Source organism: Leopardus geoffroyi, chromosome B1 (assembly GCF_018350155.1).
Source record: "Leopardus geoffroyi isolate Oge1 chromosome B1, O.geoffroyi_Oge1_pat1.0, whole genome shotgun sequence".
Classification (NCBI taxonomy): domain Eukaryota; kingdom Metazoa; phylum Chordata; class Mammalia; order Carnivora; family Felidae; genus Leopardus; species Leopardus geoffroyi.
Window position 1 is genome coordinate 204,470,785 of NC_059327.1, and position 18,024 is coordinate 204,488,808.

The window sequence follows — 18,024 nt, forward strand, 5'->3', positions numbered from 1 at the left end:
CCCCCTTCCTCCTCAGCTGCCCGCGCGTCCCCTGCCCTGTATTCTCTGGTGTGCGTGACCCACATCCGTAACTTTGGCCACCGCAGTCTGTCATTCGCTGAGCCTGTGGCCTGCTGCCCTCCTGTGGGGTGGCAGCTTAGAGGACTTGGGCACAGCACCAAAGGGAAGGAACTATTGGAAGACAACTAAGGGTACCATAAGGGACGCGGGAGGGTGGGTACTCAGAACACTCCACTTATGTCTGCGACATTTCTGTGAAAAGAATGATTCCGGAAAAGGAGTAGGGTGTCGTCTTTCTCTGTCACTGTCCTTTAATTCTGGTACCACATCAGGCCTCTGCAGGGCCTCCCGGAGTCACTAGTGCGGACACAAGAGCGGCACATGAGCTGCACCCTGGGAAACACTGCTCTGATGCTCGGTCCTATTCGGGTACTTCAGCGAGAACATGACTACTTTTGTCTTTTGTGACCCAGGTTCACAAGACCAAGTCAGCCTTTGTGGATGGATTACCAGCTCGCATGAAAAAGGTAACTGAAGCCGAAAGGGATACTGTAATTAGGAATACGGTTTCCGCATGGGTTCGGACACACACAGACTCCTTGAAATTTTAGTTAGCAATAAATAACCAAATATTCTTGGAACTGTGAACCATGGTTTTGTTATCACTCAGGTCTCTTTATCGCCCAAGTTGACATGCCTTCGGCTCACGAGCTGCATTTATGCGGAAGCTGTAGGGCTGACCACCGTGTTCCCACCAGACACTGCACCTCTGTCCTGGGCTCACTTCGGGGAGACACTCTTGTTCTCGTTCCCCCTGAGCAGCCCGCGGGCGGAGGCAGTCTGTGACGGTCCAAGGCTGCTCAGCAAGTGTCAGCCCCCGTCTGGGCCGCACGGCCCTCCTTGATCCACGCTGAGTCCCCGTGGTACATGGCCCTCCTCTCCCCGTGCACAGGGCTTTCGGGGACTCAGAGACCCACATGTCCTGGTGCAGTTTCTGCAAGGGTTAGGGGGAACCTCCTGTTTGTCCACAGTTTGCTGACATCAAGGGCCCATTCTGAGTTGGAGGTTTGGGGCCAGTGGCCTGTGGACTCCTGGAGGAGCGCAATGAGTGTTGTGTGCTGTAGGCAGACAGACTGAAGGGTCAGTGTGTTCTTGACTTCACGTGGTATTGTCAGAGCTGAAACTGATTCTTCTTGACTGATAAAGGGCTCCATTTCCTGTATGTGGAATCAGACAGGAACTGTGACTGGAAGACTTTCAGCGAGGCGCTCGGAAAGTGAGCTTTCCTTCTTAGACACCAGTCTCCGTGCCTCGGAGCTGAGTTTGTGCCTATACGAGTGTTTGCCTGTGTACTTTCCCTTTCTAACAGGGGATCTGGTGTCGATAGATGTGTGTTACTCTCTTTATTCACTCAGCTGATACTTACTTAGCACCTACTATGTTTTGGGAACACACGGTCCCCACTGTCACGAAGTGCTGAGTCAGTGAGGAGTCCTTTCCATCCAGAGAGCCATGCGCGTGGGTGCTAAGGGCAAAAGGACACCTGATTCCCACCGCGCCCTTCCTTGTTTTCAGATTTATATGGGATGGTGGCTTCTCCTGTCCAGAAATGTGTCGAAAGATCTGATGCTCTGACGACCTCCTCCATTTCTTTGTTGTTGTTGAAGACTGTCTCTGATGAAAAAGCTATAAATGCCCTTGAATTTATGATGGAGCTTTAATAACACTGAAAGCAGTTCGCTTTTTAAATGGCTTTATATTTTTGAATTAAAGATGATTTATTACTAATTTGTCATTGCAGAACAGTTCCTAAAGTACAGAAATGTAAAAAACAAAAACAAAAAACTGATTAAAGTCACCTATTACTCCACCATACAGAATGAAAGGTGCTTAACATTTTGGTGTCTATCCTTACTGATTTTTTGCTAAATAGACATGTTTATAAAGTACTCTTTTTCTACCAAAATCAAACCACACTGTTCTTTTATACTTTTTAATTTTATTTCCGATGTCTTGATATCATACACTAACACCGACCTGAATCTATATTTAGATTTAAACACCTGAATTATTTAGATATATGAATTCAATACATTAATTATTTAAATGTGCATTATAAAATATACATACATCTAAATGTATGTTCATGATAAGGGCATTCAAATAGTGTGGACATTTCAGCACTTCCCTTTCCCCTCATGACATGCATGCAGCGCTCACGGCGGGTGGCCATGCGGGGCGGGGCGGGCTCACACCCCAGAGGAGCTGAGGCCCGGCTCAGGACCCTCTGCTCGCTGGGCTTCACACCCACCTAGGAGGGTCTTTCTTTGGACCCTCCACTTTAGAGACCTCTGCTGTGGTCTTCGCCCGGCCGACACTAGAGTCTCCTCTGAGAGCAGGTGCCCGCCGCACCCTTTCTCTTTGCTGCCGCTGCTGATCCAAGGGTGATTGAGGAATTGTACTGGGAAAGCGCGCTGCTTACGGGGGTCGTTGGCTTTTGCCTGCACAAGCTTGTAAGTTCCGATTTTCTATTACATTTGCAGATTAATCTGTTTCAGTGCTCCATTCTCTTCCAGAAATCTCCAGTGTCTCTGGTTTGTGGGCAGCACTCCACCCAGGTTTTCAGTGACGCTCTTGTTTTACTTATTTGCTTTCCGTTATTTCAACTGAATTTTTGGAAAGAGAAGTTATCAACATAGTGCGTGCATTAGGCCACTACCTTTAACTGGAATCCACATTGCCATTGTAGCAGCCGCCTGGCGCTCCCCTTCCTGGCTGTCCCCGGTGCCGGTTCAGACTGTTTTCAGTTGTAATTACTTCATACAGAGATGCCACGAGCACACTTGCATCTATGTTTTGGGTACGTTTTTCTGATGATTTTCCATCGCATACATTCCTAGAGATGGAAACCCTGAGTCCAAGTACGTGCTCATTTTTAGGGCTTTACGTTGCTAAGTTGTCCTCTGGAAAAAGTTGTTTTACGTTCCCATCAAACAACAGGTGAAATGCTTGGTCTCCTACATCCTTGCCAACACAAGGAGTTTCATTATGGTTACTATTTCCTGACTTGATTTTTGGATTCCTAGTCCTTTAACATGTAAGTGAGGCTGATGATCTAAAGTGATTATTCTTCTCTGAATTGTCTGTTCACACCATTTGCCCATGTGTCTGGAGGTTGTATATTTTCCTAGAGGTATAGAAATTTTCTTTATAGAATAAAAATCAAACCTTTTTAAAATGCTGAGTTATTTTTCTCCGTTTTCTTTTGCCCTTTATTTCTTTTTAAATATATACGGTTTGCCATACTTAAAATGGCTTTTTAGTGTGCAAACAATATATGATAATTCTAAAGAATTCAAACAAATGAAAATACAAATAATGAAGTAAACGTCACCCGAAGCTCCACAGCCCCGCCAGCCACCATCGGCGTTTGGTATTTGTGTCTTCATGCCCACAGGCACACATATTTACACATACGGGGTTACATCACATTACATCGTCTGGCTGTGTTTGTCATAGACACTCCCTCGCCACACCCAAGCCCAGCACTGCCTCCCTCCTTACGCCCGTAGTAGCCTGTGCTAGCAACTTAGCTGGTGCACATCCTTATTTCCCTCTAGACTTCTGGTAAAATCTCATACAGACTCATGTGTAGCTATACACGTATGTGCAGAGGCATGCAGTGACTCTGTCATTGCTTATTTCACAGAATTAGAATTCCCTTTTTGCTACCTCTTGATTTTCTCCCAGCAGTAGCTGATGGAAGCCCAGCAGGTCATCTGACAAAGTCCTGCTTCCCTGTGGCTAGTATGCGTCCTGCCGCTGCTGTGCTGGTGGACATGCGCCTCGCGTCCCATTCTCGCCTTCTAGAAGTAAAGCTGCAGTTAGCATTGTGCACACATGTCCTGGTGTGTTGCTACTTGTATTCTTGTGGGGTAGATCATCAGGTATAGAATTACTGGGTCAAAGGATATTACGTTTTTTTTTTTTTTTTTTTTTAGTGTTGGTTTATTTATTTTGAGAGAGAGAGACAGAGAAGGAGGGGGAAGAGGCAGAGAGAGGGAGACAGAGGATCCCAACCAGGATCTTCTGTGGTGACTCTTCTCTGTACTGAAGGGTCCTCTTAGAAGGGCTTTCATCAGCTGCACAGTTATTTAAAGACTCACCTGTTTTCTTATGGAACCTCTGTGCTTTCCTTTTTTCCACATATAGATCTGAACCCAGCTGTGTATTATTTAACCAGACACCATGTAACCTACATGATGGTGCCCCAAAATGGCGAGAGCTTGAATTACATTCTTTGGTTTAAAGTGCGCAGAGTACACTTAATATTTTTTAAAAATCAGATTCGGGTGCCCAGCTGGCTCAGTCGGTGGCGCATGTGACTCTTGATCTCAGGGATGTGAGTTTGAACCCCATGTTGGGTATAGAGATTACGTAAAGGTAAAATCTTGGGGGAAAAAAAGAGTAATAAATCAGATTATAACTATTTTTTACCATTTCCAGAGAGTGAGTTTCTCACCACACACAGCTCCTGTGAGAGAGTCCTTGTTACCAACTGCCCGCTGAAATGCCTCACCACCCATTTTGTGTTCTGCTTCATGTTCTTTCTGATAATAGGAGAATGTAAAATGTTTTTGTCTTTCCCATGCCTTAACGTTTCGTGAAGCATTAGAGGTTATGGTTTATTTAAGAACTGTTTGAGAAGGGTTGATTGCATTGATTACCTTCAGTATCAGTAATATATATGATAAATATGTTAGAACTTTTTTATAATAGCTGCTTTGAAGTCCTTGTCAGGTAATGCCAACATCTGCATCGTCTTGTTATTGGTGTGTTTTGATGGTCTTTTCACGTGTGATCTGAGATTTTCCTGCTTCTTCATGTCCGGTAATTTTTGGTTGTATCCCAGACATTTTGAAGGCTGTCTGATGAGTCTTGGTCTTGTTTAGAAATCCCATTGAAAGGTTCATATTTTTGTTTCGCAGGCATTCACCCTGGGCAGGTTCAGGTTGAGAGTTGTGACCTGCTTTCCATGAGCTGTGATATCAGTGTGTGTTCAGTTTCCAAGACCTTTGCAGTACTATTCACATAGTCCCGATAACGGCCATCCAGGGGCCAGCCTGGGGATCAAGCCGTGGTTTATCTGTTGGTTCAGTTCTCAAAGTCTTTGATATATTGTTGAGGATGATATCTACACATGTGCAGCTTGAGGCTGAACCCAGTGGTTTATAAGTAATGCTATGGTGTCCTTTTCCCACGGTCCTCCTTCTCTGCGGTCTCCCTAGTTAATTTCTTTTTTTTTTTTTTTTTTCAACGTTTATTTATTTTTGGGACAGAGAGAGACAGAGCACGAACGGGGGAGGGGCAGAGAGAGAGGGAGACACAGAATCGGAAACAGGCTCCAGGCTCCGAGCCATCAGCCCAGAGCCTGACGCGGGGCTCGAACTCACGGACCGCGAGATCGTGACCTGGCTGAAGTCGGACGCTTAACCGACTGCGCCACCCAGGCGCCCCTCCCTAGTTAATTTCTGGTTCTTTGGCACTCCCTTCAGCCAAAACTAGAGGCTTCTCTAATCTTATTCTGCTGCTCACTTCATGCCACTGGCCCTATGACTGGGACCAAGAAGAAGAAATGATGACTTTACTGCCTATTGGGTAGGGCTTCAAATTCTGGTCTGCTTCTCCAGTCTGTCTGCAGCTATTAATTTATCAAACCTTCAAATTGCTGCCCTATGCATCCTGTCCAAGCTCTGCAGCTGTATTCAGTAGCAGTGTGCTTACGGTATCTTGCCAGGAATAGACCTCCATCTTTTAACAGCTTTACTTAGGTGTAGTTGGCGTACAACAAATTTCACATATTACAAACAATTTGATAAGTTTTGATGTATGTATATGGCCGTGAAAGCGCCATCACGATCAACACATCCAATGACCATATCCATGACCCCCAAAAGTACCCTCCTGTCCCTTTGTAATTTCCCCTCCTCCCATTCCGACCTTCACCCATGTCCTCAGGCAACTGCTGGCTTGCTTTTTGTTACTATAGATTAGTTTGCATTTTCTGGACATTTATATAAGTGGAGTCACATGGTCTATATTCTTTTTCGTCTGGTGGCTTCTTTCACTCTGCGTTATTTTGAGATCAGCCATGTTATTCTGTATTTCAGTAGCTCATCCCTTTTTCTTGATGAGTAGTATTTCATCGAATCTGAGCACTAGTTTGTACATTCACCTATTGATCAAGATTTGAGCTGTTTCCAGTTTTAAGTTCTTATCTAGTTTGGGTTATTACTATGCACACTCGTGTATGGTCCTTGTGTGGACATAGAGTTTCTTTTCTCTTGGAGGGGTGGAACAGCTGGGTCATATGGTAGGTGTCTGTTTTACTTTGTAAGAAACTGCCTGCCAGAATGTTTTCCAAAGTGGTGGCACCATTTCCCATTCCCACCAGCCATGTGAGAGTTCTGTTTCCTTCATGTCCCTCCAGGACTTGGCACGGTCAGTCTGCTTGATTTCAGCCATTCTCAAATGGTGGTGTGTCGATGTGATTTTAATCGCCTGGCCCTAATGACTGGATGTTAACCAGTCTCCCATGTGTTTATTTGGCATTTATTTTTCTTGTTCAAGAAGCATCTAGTGAAATCCTCTGCATGTCTTTTAGGGATTGTGACTTTCTTATCATTGAGTTTTGAAGGTTCTTTATATATTCCAGATATGAAGCCATTCTCAGATACATACTTTGCAAATTATTTTCAGTCTGTGCTTTGTCTTTTCATTCTTTGGACACTGTCTTTTGAAGAACAGAAGTTTTACATTTTAACAAACTCTGATTTTTCAGTGTATTTTTGTATGGATCATGTGTTCACCGTTGCATCTCATAAATCTTTGCCTAAACCAAGATCAAGATTTTACCCCATTTCCTTCTAGAAGTTTTAGTTTCTGGTTTCACATTTAGATATACGACTCATTTGGTGTCATGCGAATAAGAAATGTATTTGCATTTCTTATAGTTGGGTCAGCTGTTGATGAACCCTTTCAGCACTTGTAGGAAAATGCCTTTACTTCACCTTTGTTTTTGAAGGTGTGTGTGTGGGGGGTATAAAGTTCTCAGTTGAAAATAGTTTCTTTCAGTGTTTTGAAGATGTTCCTTTACTCTCTTCTCACATTGTTTCTAAGAAATGTGTATCATCACTGTCTTTGTTTCTCTACACATAATGTGCCTTGTTTTGTGGTTGTGTTTAGCTTTTTCTCTTAATCACTAGTTTTGAGAAATTTAATTATGGTGTACCTTGGTGTAATTGTTTCATGTTTCTCTGGGATTCAGTTGAGTTTCTTGGATCTGTGGATTTATAGTGGTTTTTTTTTTAATTTTTTTAATGTTTATTTATTTTTGAAAGAGAAAGACAGAGTGTGAGCAAGGAAGGGGCAGAGAGAGAAGGAAACACAGAATCAGAAGCAGGCTCCAGGCTTTGAGCTGTCAGCACAGAGCCCAACGTGGGGCTCGAACCCATGAACCATGAGATCATGACCTGAGTGGAAGTTGAGTGCTTAACCAACTGAACCACCCAGGTGCCCCTATAGTGTTTTTTTAAATCAAATTGGAATATCATTGGTATTACATACTCACATACTTTTTATGTCCCTTCTCTTCTTTTTTTGAAACTCCAGATGTCATTACATATCTTAGATCACTTGAATTTGCCCCACAGCTCACTGAAAGTCATTTTTCTTCTTCTTTTTTAAAAATTTTTTCCTGTTTAAATTTGGGAAGTTTCTTTTACTGTGTCCTGTAATTCACTAATCTTTTCTTTTGTCATGCCAAATATATTGTTAATCTCAATGAGTAAATTTTTTATATTAAACATTATAGTTTTCATTTCTAGAAATTCAGTTTGGATATTTTTTATGCCATCCATATCTCTGCGTGGTTTTTTCAGTATATTGGAAAATATATTTTTTATATTTTATATATTTAAAAAAAATTTTTTTTTAATTTTTTTTTTCAACGTTTATTTATTTTTGGGACAGAGAGAGACAGAGCATGAATGGGGGAGGGGCAGAGAGAGAGGGAGACACAGAATCGGAAACAGGCTCCAGGCTCTGAGCCATCAGCCCAGAGCCTGACACGGGGCTCGAACTCACGGACCGCGAGATCGTGACCTGGCTGAAGTCGGACGCTTAACCGACTGTGCCACCCAGGCGCCCCTATTTTATATATTTTTAATGTCCTTGTCTATAATTTCAACATCTGTGTCCATTAAATGTTAGTTTCAATAGATGATTATTCTCATTATGAGTTCATTTTTTCTGCTTTTTTTGTATGCCTGGTAATCTTTGCCTAGATTTTTCATTGTTGGGTGATGGACCTTTTTATATTCTTGTAAATATTCCTGAGCTTTGTTGTGGACAAGTTAAGCTACCTGGAAAAAGTTTGATCCTTTCTGGTCTTGCTTTTATGATTTGTTAGGCATCTAGCAGCTAATTATTCCCCACTCCTGAGGAAGGACATTCCTGAGTATCCTACCTATTTGCCCATGAATTCTGAGTTTTCTGAGAAAGGCTGGTGGAGGCAGGAGCTATTCTGGCCCTGTGCTGTTGTCTACTCCCTCTGCATGACATTTCCTAGCCTTTGGTAGTTTCATCACATGTACACAGTGATCAGTTCTCTGCTGAATATTCAGCTCTCTCCTGGGTCAGGAAAGGCATGACTTCATGGATTAATTATGTTTCTCAGCTTTCTTGTTAGGTGGGAGCACTTTCTTTACAACTGTGTGCATCCTTAGTGGAAGGACAAGCCCCATCTGGTAACTTTCATCCACCTCCAACCCTCTAACCCTCTTTCTTGTGCTCTCTTGGCACTGAGCAGTTCGCTCCTCAGGCCTTGCTTTACCGGAACCTCAGTCTCGTGTTCTCCCGGACAGTCCTTGCACTTGTCGTCATGCTCATTAGGGGATTTCGGTGCTTCTGTTTACCCCGTTAGATGGTAGGTTCCATGGCAACTGGAGCTTTTTCTGCCTCTTTTGCTGCCATGCCCCACGCCTGGCTCCGTACCTGGAATGTGGTGGATACCAAGTGCTTGCTGAGTGAACCACTGGGGGTGTGATCCAGTCTTGAGCTGTCTCCCAGCGTCTACAGTTATGTGTGTTGGGATCATCATCAGGATTGCCACGTGCTAACAGGGTAGGCCGGCCTCTTCCCCACACTGCGCTGTTGTGCTCTCCCTCCTGGCCATGGGCCGGTCAGGTGGCATTTTGTCTTAATTCTCGCCTTCCTTTGCCTCCGCTGCTCTAGGGTTTTGTGTGTCTCTCTTGGACCTATCGTGTTTTTTACAAAGGCCTCCTCCTGGGAAGGTGCTGAGGACCTTTGTTCCTACTGCACTTGTCAGGAGCCACATCTTAGCATTTCTCCATCTTCCCAGACCTCCTATCAGTCGTGGCTTCAGACGTCCCTTCTAACGTTTCTGTGCCGACAAGGCCAGTTTTTGTCAGCGTCCTCATTTCACTGCTATGCCACCCGTGTACTGGCTCAGAATTTATCAGCCTTTTGTAATTCAAACTATCTGACCTCATACGTTGTATTTTTGTGAATTCTTTTGTACCCTGAGTACTCCGTCTTCTTCCAGGTCAGCTGTTAAAAGTTGTTTGAATTTATGGTTTTAAAATGTCTTGTTTGGAAATGTTAGAACCAGGTGTCATTTAGCTCTGGTCCCTTTGTCAGTCTTTCCCCCTTAGTTTCTTTATTTTTCTCACTGTGTGCCCGATACTGTGTTAGCATGCTTGTGCTAGCTTTTTCGTATGGAACCGAGTTGGAGACAGATTAAGCTTTTGTTGTGTTGTGGTTAATGCTTTAAATAATTTGTGATTCCTTGACCCCTCTTGCTTTCCCTTGCCTTCAGGCTACTTTTACCTCTGTTTAGATCCCTTTTCTGCCCCTCGGTCCCTGAACACGTCTTCCTCCAGCCCGACCTTCTTTGCCTGGTCACTGCCTGCTCCTCTGGCTGCAGCTCAGGGGACATGTCATCACGAAGCCTTCTTTGATACCCTCCCACTCCCGAAGCTCAGTTAGATGCCCCTTTCCCTATGAGAAAGGTGTGGAGCCAATATAAGGAACATCTTGTGTGTCCGTTGTTCAGCCTAAGAGCTTAAATGTTACTGGGAACGTTTAACGCTCCTGCCTGCCCTTTCCTCAAGTCCATTTCCTTTTCTACCCCAAAGTTAGTGTTTTTTCCGTCCAGTGTAACGTCTGCACGGCACACACACGCATACACACACACTTAAATAACAGATGTATGTATACGTACATGTATGTGTCTGTGTGTAAGTATCCTTAAATAATATAAGCTTTATATAAATGGTATCGTATTATACTTATGTAGCTTGCTGTTTCCATTCAACACATTTTTGAGATCTATCCACATTGGCAGAAGTAGCACCTGTCCATTTACCTTGGCTACTATATAGTATTTCTCATATGAGTGTACTGGATCACTTTTCTGCAGTTAGAAACAATGCTAAAAAAAAAAAAAAAAAAAAGCAGTGCTGTGATGCATGTTCTGAACACGTGCAAAGATTTCTCCCGCACCTCAGTCCTGTTGCCTGGCCGCAGAGGTGCTGGCTGCCGCTCTCCTGACATCACCAAGCCCTCTCGGGTGGGGCGGGGGTGAGCCCACACCCTCACCTGCAGCCTGGGAGAGTGCTCGCTGCTCCATGGTGTCCACTGCTCCTGGTGCTCCCACACATCTTACTGTCCGCCAGGCCGATGTGTGTGAACTGGTATCTGATTATGCTTTAATATTTGGGTTTCTTTTTGGTTTCTTCAGTGACTTGCCTGTTTACCTCTTTTGCCCATTTTCAATGGAGTGGTTTGTCTTTTCTTACTAATTTGTAACTTTTCTATATATATTACAGATACTGGTGTTTTGTTCACTTACATAAGTATCTTCTCTCAGTGTGTGTTTGGTGTTTTATGTTGTAGTCAGCGAATTTGACTCACAGGTGTTTTCTGTGTTAGTGTCATTAACTTTGTAGTCTCTTCTTTATCATTTTACGCTTTGTGTCTTGTTTAAGGAACCTTTTTCTACATGGAGATCCTAACGATACTCTAATTCTCTGAATAGTGTTAGGGTTTTGCTTTTTCGTGTTGGGTCTGCAACACCCCTGGAATCTTGTGGTTATGTTGGTGTTAGGTAGAGATTGATTACTCTCCATCTGGGAAACTGCTGGTTACAACTGTTGTTACTATAAACTGTTGGAATAACTTTTGGTAATTTGCAGTGCCTTTTTCATACAGGAATTTTGACAGATGCGTGGATCTGCTTCTGGGCTCTCAGTTCTGTGCCCTTGGTCTGTTTGTCTATTCTCACGTCTTAATTGAAGGTAGTTTCGTTGGAGATGTGCGTTCCCAGATATTCTCGGCTTAAACTGTAGTATCACTCATTCTCTTGCTATGGTGATTGCCTTCCTTCTACTGTGTGTTCTTTGAGATGTTTCAACATTTTATCCCAGAAATGAGCTCAGTGTCCACCAGATGATGGGTGGTCACTGAATGTCTTTGAAGTAATGAGTAAGATTGGGCACTGAAATCTTAGTCATTGAGCGCTAAATATAGCCCATGTGTTATTGGGGGAAGAACACTTTAAGTACAAATATGTAGCATTAGTTCTTACAACTTGTATTCATTAGGTAAACGAATCTCCAATACTTTATATATTATGTAAATATTAATTACGTGGAGGTTGTGTTTGATAAACTAGTAATTTTCATAATACTGTAGAATTTTGATGAATATAATAAATGAATTCTTCTAGTCAAGAGAGTCTTCTTAAGAATATTTTTAATAGTGAATATAGGCACGCCTGGGTGGCTAGGTCGGTTGAGCATCTGACTTGATTTCGGCTCATGTCACCATCTCACGGTTTGTGGGTTTGAGCCCTGAGTCAAGCTCTGCGCTGACAGTGTGGAGCCTGCTTGGGATTCTCTCTCTCTTTCTGCCCCTCCCCCGCTCGTGCATGCTCTCTCTCTCAAAATAAATAAACACGAAAACATGTTTATTGAAAAAAGAATATTTTTAATAGTAACTATATATTTTATAGGAGATCCTTTTTATAGTTTTTTGAAAACTATTATTTTTTCAAAAAAATATATTTAAAATATCTGATATTTTGAAAAAAGATACTAAGTTCCCCGTGGGCAGTTTATCACCCCCTGAAGCTCCTAGATGTGAGTGGCAACTCAAGTTTGAAGGACATCTGGGTTGTTTCCAGTTTGGGGCTATTATAAATAAAGCTGCCATGAACATTAATGTATAGATTTTTGTGTGAGCTGAAGTCTCCCTTTCTCTGGGATAAGTGCCTAGGAATGCAATGGCTGAATTCTGTGTGCTAATATGTTTTTTATTGAGGTAAAAGCGGCATACAACATTCTATCAGTTTCAGGTGTACGACATAATAATTCGGTTTTTGTACGCCCTACGAAGTGATCCGTGTAGGGAGTCTGATCACCTCCCGTCACCATATGCTTGACCCCCTTCACCCACTTTATCCCCTCCCCGGCCTCCTCCCCACTGATAATCACCAGTCTGTTCTCTGTATCTGTGAGTTTTATTTTGTTTTGGTTTGTTTGCTCATTTGTTTTGTTTTTTAGATTCCACATAGAAGTGAGATCATGCAGTATTTGTCTTCCCCTGACTTATTTCACTTACCATAATACCCTCAGGGTCCATCCATGTGGTCACAAATGGCAGGATTCCCTTCTCTTTGTGGCTCAGTAATGCTCCACTGTGGGCACACACCACATCTTTATCCACTCATCCATCAGTGGACACTTAGGCTGCTTCCGTATCTTGGCTGCTGTAAATAATGCTGCAGTGAACATAGGGCTGTGTGTGTCTTTTCAGATTCATGATTTTGTTTTCTTCAAGCAAACGCCCAGGAGTGCAGTTGCTGGGTCGTAGGGTGGTTCTATTTTTACCTTTTTGAGGAACCTCCTTACTGCTTTCCTGAGTGGCTGCACCAGTTTGCATTCCCACCACCAGTGCACAAGGGTTCCTTTTTCCTCTGCATCGTTGCCCACACACCTTATTTCTTGTCTTTTTTTTTTATTTTAGACATTCTGACAGGTGAGGTGATGACTCATTGTGGTTCTGATTTGCATTTCCCTGATGACAGGGGTGTTGAGCATCTTTTCATGGGTCTGTTGGCCACCTGTGTGTCTTCTTTGAGAAAATGTCTATTCAGGGTTTCTGCCCATTTTTAATCAGATTGTTTGGTGTTTTATATTGAGTTGTTTGAGTTCTTTATTTATTTTGGATATTAACCATAGGATATATGATTTATAATTTTTTTCCCATTCAGTAGGTTGCCTTTTTTTTTTTTTTCTGTGCAGAAGCTTTTTAGTTTGATGTGTTCCCACTTATTTATTTTTGCTTTTGGAGTCAGATCAATGTTAAGACTGATGTCAAGGAGCTTACTGCCTGTCTTTTCTTTGAGGAGTTTTATGGTTTTTGGGTCTTACATTCAAGTCTTTAATCCATTTTGAGTTAATTTTTTTGCACAATGTAAGATAGTGGTCTAGATTCATTCTTTTGCATGTATCTTTCCTAACACCATTTGTTGAAGAGACTGTCTTGTCCCCATAGGATATTCTTGCCTCTTTTGTTGCAAATTAATTGACCATATAATCATGGGTTTATTTCTGGGCTTTCTGTTCTTTCCTGTTGGTCTATGTGTAATGCCAATATGTGCTAATATTTTTAAAGGATTTTTATGTGTATATTCATGAGAAATACAGATCTGTTTTTATGTGGTTTGGATGTCAGAATAATACTAGTTTCATGAAGTAGGAAATGTTCCTTCTTCTTGCATTTTCTGGAAGATATTATGTGGAATTTGTGTTAATTCTTCTTCAAATGCGGATGTGTGGCTATGGCTCAGTAGAACATGTGATTCTTGATCTCAGGGTTGAAGTTTGAACTCCACATTGGGAGTGGAGTTCAAAATCTAAAGAAACAAAATCTTTTGAACAAAATCTAAAGAAAAATTATTCTCTAAATATTTGGTAGAATTTGCTAATAAAATCACTTGGGTCTGGAGTTTTCATTTGGAGAGTTAAAATTATGAGTTCAATTTTCCCAATATTTATAGGGTTATTGATATTATCTTGTTTCATACTGGGTAATGTATTTTTTTTTAATTGGTCATGCATACATTTGCTTATAGCATTCCCTTATCCTTTAAATGTCTGCAGTAGTGGCCCCTTTTTGGTCTAGATAGAGCTTTGTCAGCGTTATTCATATTTTCAGTGAACCAGCTATTTGTTTCATTGGCTTTTCTCTGTTTTCAGTTTTATTGATTTCTGTTCTTTATTCTTTCCTTTCTTCTGCTTAATTTGGGTTTATTTTGCTTTTCTTTTGCTAGGCTCTTGAGATGTAATTTTAGATTACTGCTTTAAGACTTTATCTTTTTTCTCATGTATACATCTTTTGTGCTGTAAAATTTCCCTCTCCCCCACTGTTCTAACTGTATCCCACAAATTTTGATATGTTGTATTTTGTCAAAGAAAAACTCAGCAGAGTTAAACAGGCAAGGAAGAGCTTATTATTGCAATGGTGGGGGGGGGAGGTGGCGGTGCCTGGGTGTCTCAGCTGTAAAGCGTCCAACTTCGGCTCAGGTCATGATCTCGTGGTCTGTGAGTTCAAGCCCCGTGTCGGGCTCTGTGCTGACAGCTCAGAGCCTGGAGCCTGCTTCGGATTCTGTCTCCCCTCTCTCTGCCCATCCCATGCTCATGCTGTCTGTCTCTGTCTCTTGAAAACAAATAAATGTTAAAAAAAAAAAAAAAAAAAGATTATTGCAATAGGGGAGGGAGTTTGAACTCAACTCCAAATAGAGCAAGAGCACCTGGGGATTTACAGCCAGTGGGGATGTGGGTGGGGTCAGTGGTTAAAAAGATACTAAGAGGAACTTGGCCAGGTATGAAGGGTGGGAGGATTCACGCTAAGTTACTTGCTAAACTCAGCCACAGTGTTTTTCTGTGGTCTTTGACTGGACTAGCATGGGTATTACCTAAAAGTTTTCTGTCAGGGCGCCTGGGTGGCTCAGTCGGTTGATCGTCAGACTCTTGATTTCGGCTCAGGTCGTGATCTCACGGTTGTGAGATGGAGCCCTGTGTCTGACTCTGGGCTGGGCCCCTGCCCTGCTTAAGAGTCTCTCTCCTTCTCCCTCTGCCCCTCCTGCTCATACTCGCACACTCTCTCACTGTCTCTCAAAAAAAAAAAAAATTCTGTCTTGCTGGGCGATCCCCTTCCTGTCTGTTGGCTGGAGAAGGCAGGCTACTCCCCTCCTGTGCCACCTTGTAGAAGGAGGGGCAGGAACAGAGGGACAGTGCTTACTGAGTGCTTTTCCCCAAGTGTCTACACTGGATGATGAAAATATCGCTAATCCAAGTATTCATTCAAATATGTCCAGTGGCAAACAACAGAAAATCAAACGCAAACTGATCTAAACTATCAGGGTATTTCTCAGCTTACCTGACTTGAAGTCCAAGGAAGGGCTCGCTAGCTTCAGGCAAGTTTTGATCTGGCAGCCTAAGTTACACAGGCAGGTCCAGCTTCTGTCCGCCATTTCCCAACTTCTCTTCCTCAGCATCCCAGCAGGTCTTGGTGATACCTGCTTCGTTTCTCCCCAGTGGGGATGACCAGTGTCTCTCCATTGAAAGCAGGAGGAAGCATCTTTCACAGATCCCCTTAGCAAGCATCTCCTTGCGTCTCTCTTAAGCCCAAGCCATCCTTATTAAACTAGTCATGGTGGCCACAAGATGGCCTCTGTTGGCTGGCTTAAAAGGAGGGGGCCTTGATGAGAATCTGAGTGTCATTTTCTAAGGAAAAAGAAAAGAGAACACTCGTGGCCCAAATAGCCATATCTCCACAAGTGACAAGATTATGGGTTTTTGTTTGTTTTTAGCTATCAGCACAAATAACAATTACAGATTTTATTTATTTTATTTATGTTTTTATTTATTTTTTTTTTAATGTTTATTTATTTTTGAGACAGGGAGAGACAGAGCATGAACGGGGGAGGGTCAGAGAGAGAGGGAGACACAGAATCTGAAACAGGCTCCTGGCTCTGAGCTGTCAGCACAGAGCCCGACGCGGGGCTTGAACTCACAGACCGCGAGATTATGACCTGAGCCGAAGTCGGACGCTTAACCGACTGAGCCACCCAGGCGCCCCTACAATTACAGATTTTTTTTTTTTTTTTTAATTTTTTTTCAACGTTTATTTTATTTTTGGGACAGAGAGAGACAGAGCATGAACGGGGGAGGGGCAGAGAGAGAGGGAGACACAGAATCGGAAACAGGCTCCAGGCTCTGAGCCATCAGCCCAGAGCCCGATGCGGGGCTCGAACTCACGGACCGCGAGATCGTGACCTGGCTGAAGTCGGACGCTTAACCGACTGCGCCACCCAGGCGCCCCTACAATTACAGATTTTAAACCTACCACATGAGATAAGTTTATTTTAACCAATGTCCCTTTGCATGAACTAACAAAAAGGTAAGGACTGTTTATTTCTTATCTTTTTGTTCTGACAGGAAATGTTCTATTCTGTCTTCCAGCGCACTGGCCATTCTTAGGTTGTTACTCGGTAAAGACTCTTAGGAAATCTGTCTTCCGGCTCAGACTGCACCACCCAAGAAAAGTCTTGCTTTCCCGGGGCACCTGGGTGGCTCAGTTGGTTAAGCATCTGACTTCAGCTCAGGTCATGATCTCAAGGTTCGTGAGTTTGAGCCCTGTATCTGTCTCTGTGCTGACAGCTCAGAGCCTGGAGTCTGCTTTGGTTCTCTGTCTCCCTTTCTGTCTGCCCCTCCCCTGCTCACTCGCATACTCGCTCTCTCTCTCTCTCTCTCTCTCTCTGTCAAAAATAAACATTAAGGGGCGCCTGGGTGGCGCAGTTGGTTAAGCGTCCGACTTCAGCCAGGTCACGATCTCGCGGTCCGTGAGTTCAAGCCCCGCGTCGGGCTCTGGGCTGATGGCTCAGAGCCTGGAGCCTGTTTCCGATTCTGTGTCTCCTTCTCTCTCTGTCCCTCCCCCGTTCATGCTCTGTCTCTCCCTGTCCCAAAAATAAATAAACGTTGAAAAAATAAATAAATAAATAAAATAAACATTAAAAAAAAGTATTGCTTTCCCGATACAACATTTAAGCCCTGTTTCATCATTACCTACATAAATATTAAAGTAGCTAATTTGAAATAATTCTATTCAAGGTCTTCATACTGTTGGCATGTGATTTTTCTGCTCTCCTGATGAATATCTCTCCCACATAATATCATTTAACTATCAAAATATTTATTAGCAAGATTTTCATAAGTCACATAATTATTGCTAACTCTGCACACTTTTTGAAACCCAAATGAGAATTTTTTTTTATGTCTATAGTTTGTTATTTTAGGGATTAAATATTTCCCCATTTCTATTGACGTAAAAGGAGCAGTCCCCTCATTCTCCGTGGATCACTGCACGGTGGGAAATGGAGCATTCTGGTACTTTCTGTGCAGCTCCTTTTTTTGGGACATCAGCAATTAGAGTAAACTAAGAGCAGGTACCACTGTATGCAATACATGACACTTTTTTTTTACTGTTTTGTTTTGTTTTGTTTTGTTTTGTTTTTTTGGAGAGAGAGAGAGCAAGCAGGGGAGGGGCAGAGAGAGAAGGAGAGAGAATCCCAACCAGGCTCCATGCTGTCAGCACAGAGCCCAACGCAGGGCTCAAACCCACCAACCATGAGATCATGGCCTGAACCGAAGTCAAGAGTCAGACACTTCACCAACTGAGCCACCCAGGCACCTCCCCCCCCACCCCCCACCTTTTTTTTTTTCACTTTTTAGTTAAGTTTCAATTAGTTAATATGCAGTGCAATATTAGTTTCAGGAATAAAATTTAGTGACTTATCAGTTACATACAACACCAGGTGCTCATACAAGTGCCCTCCTTAGTACCCATCACCCATCTAGCCCACTCCCACCCATCTTC

General features: G+C 42.9%; 1 protein-coding gene across 1 annotated transcript in view; it reads left to right on the top strand.

The window, feature by feature from the left end:
• POLN (DNA polymerase nu) overlaps positions 1-18,024 on the top strand; it is a 151,486-nt gene that overhangs the window by 52,059 nt on the left and 81,403 nt on the right. Inside the window, 3 exon segments of the mRNA XM_045474955.1 lie at positions 474-527; positions 1,207-1,265; positions 3,676-3,682. Of these exon segments, the coding sequence (XP_045330911.1) occupies positions 474-527; positions 1,207-1,265; positions 3,676-3,682 (120 nt within the window).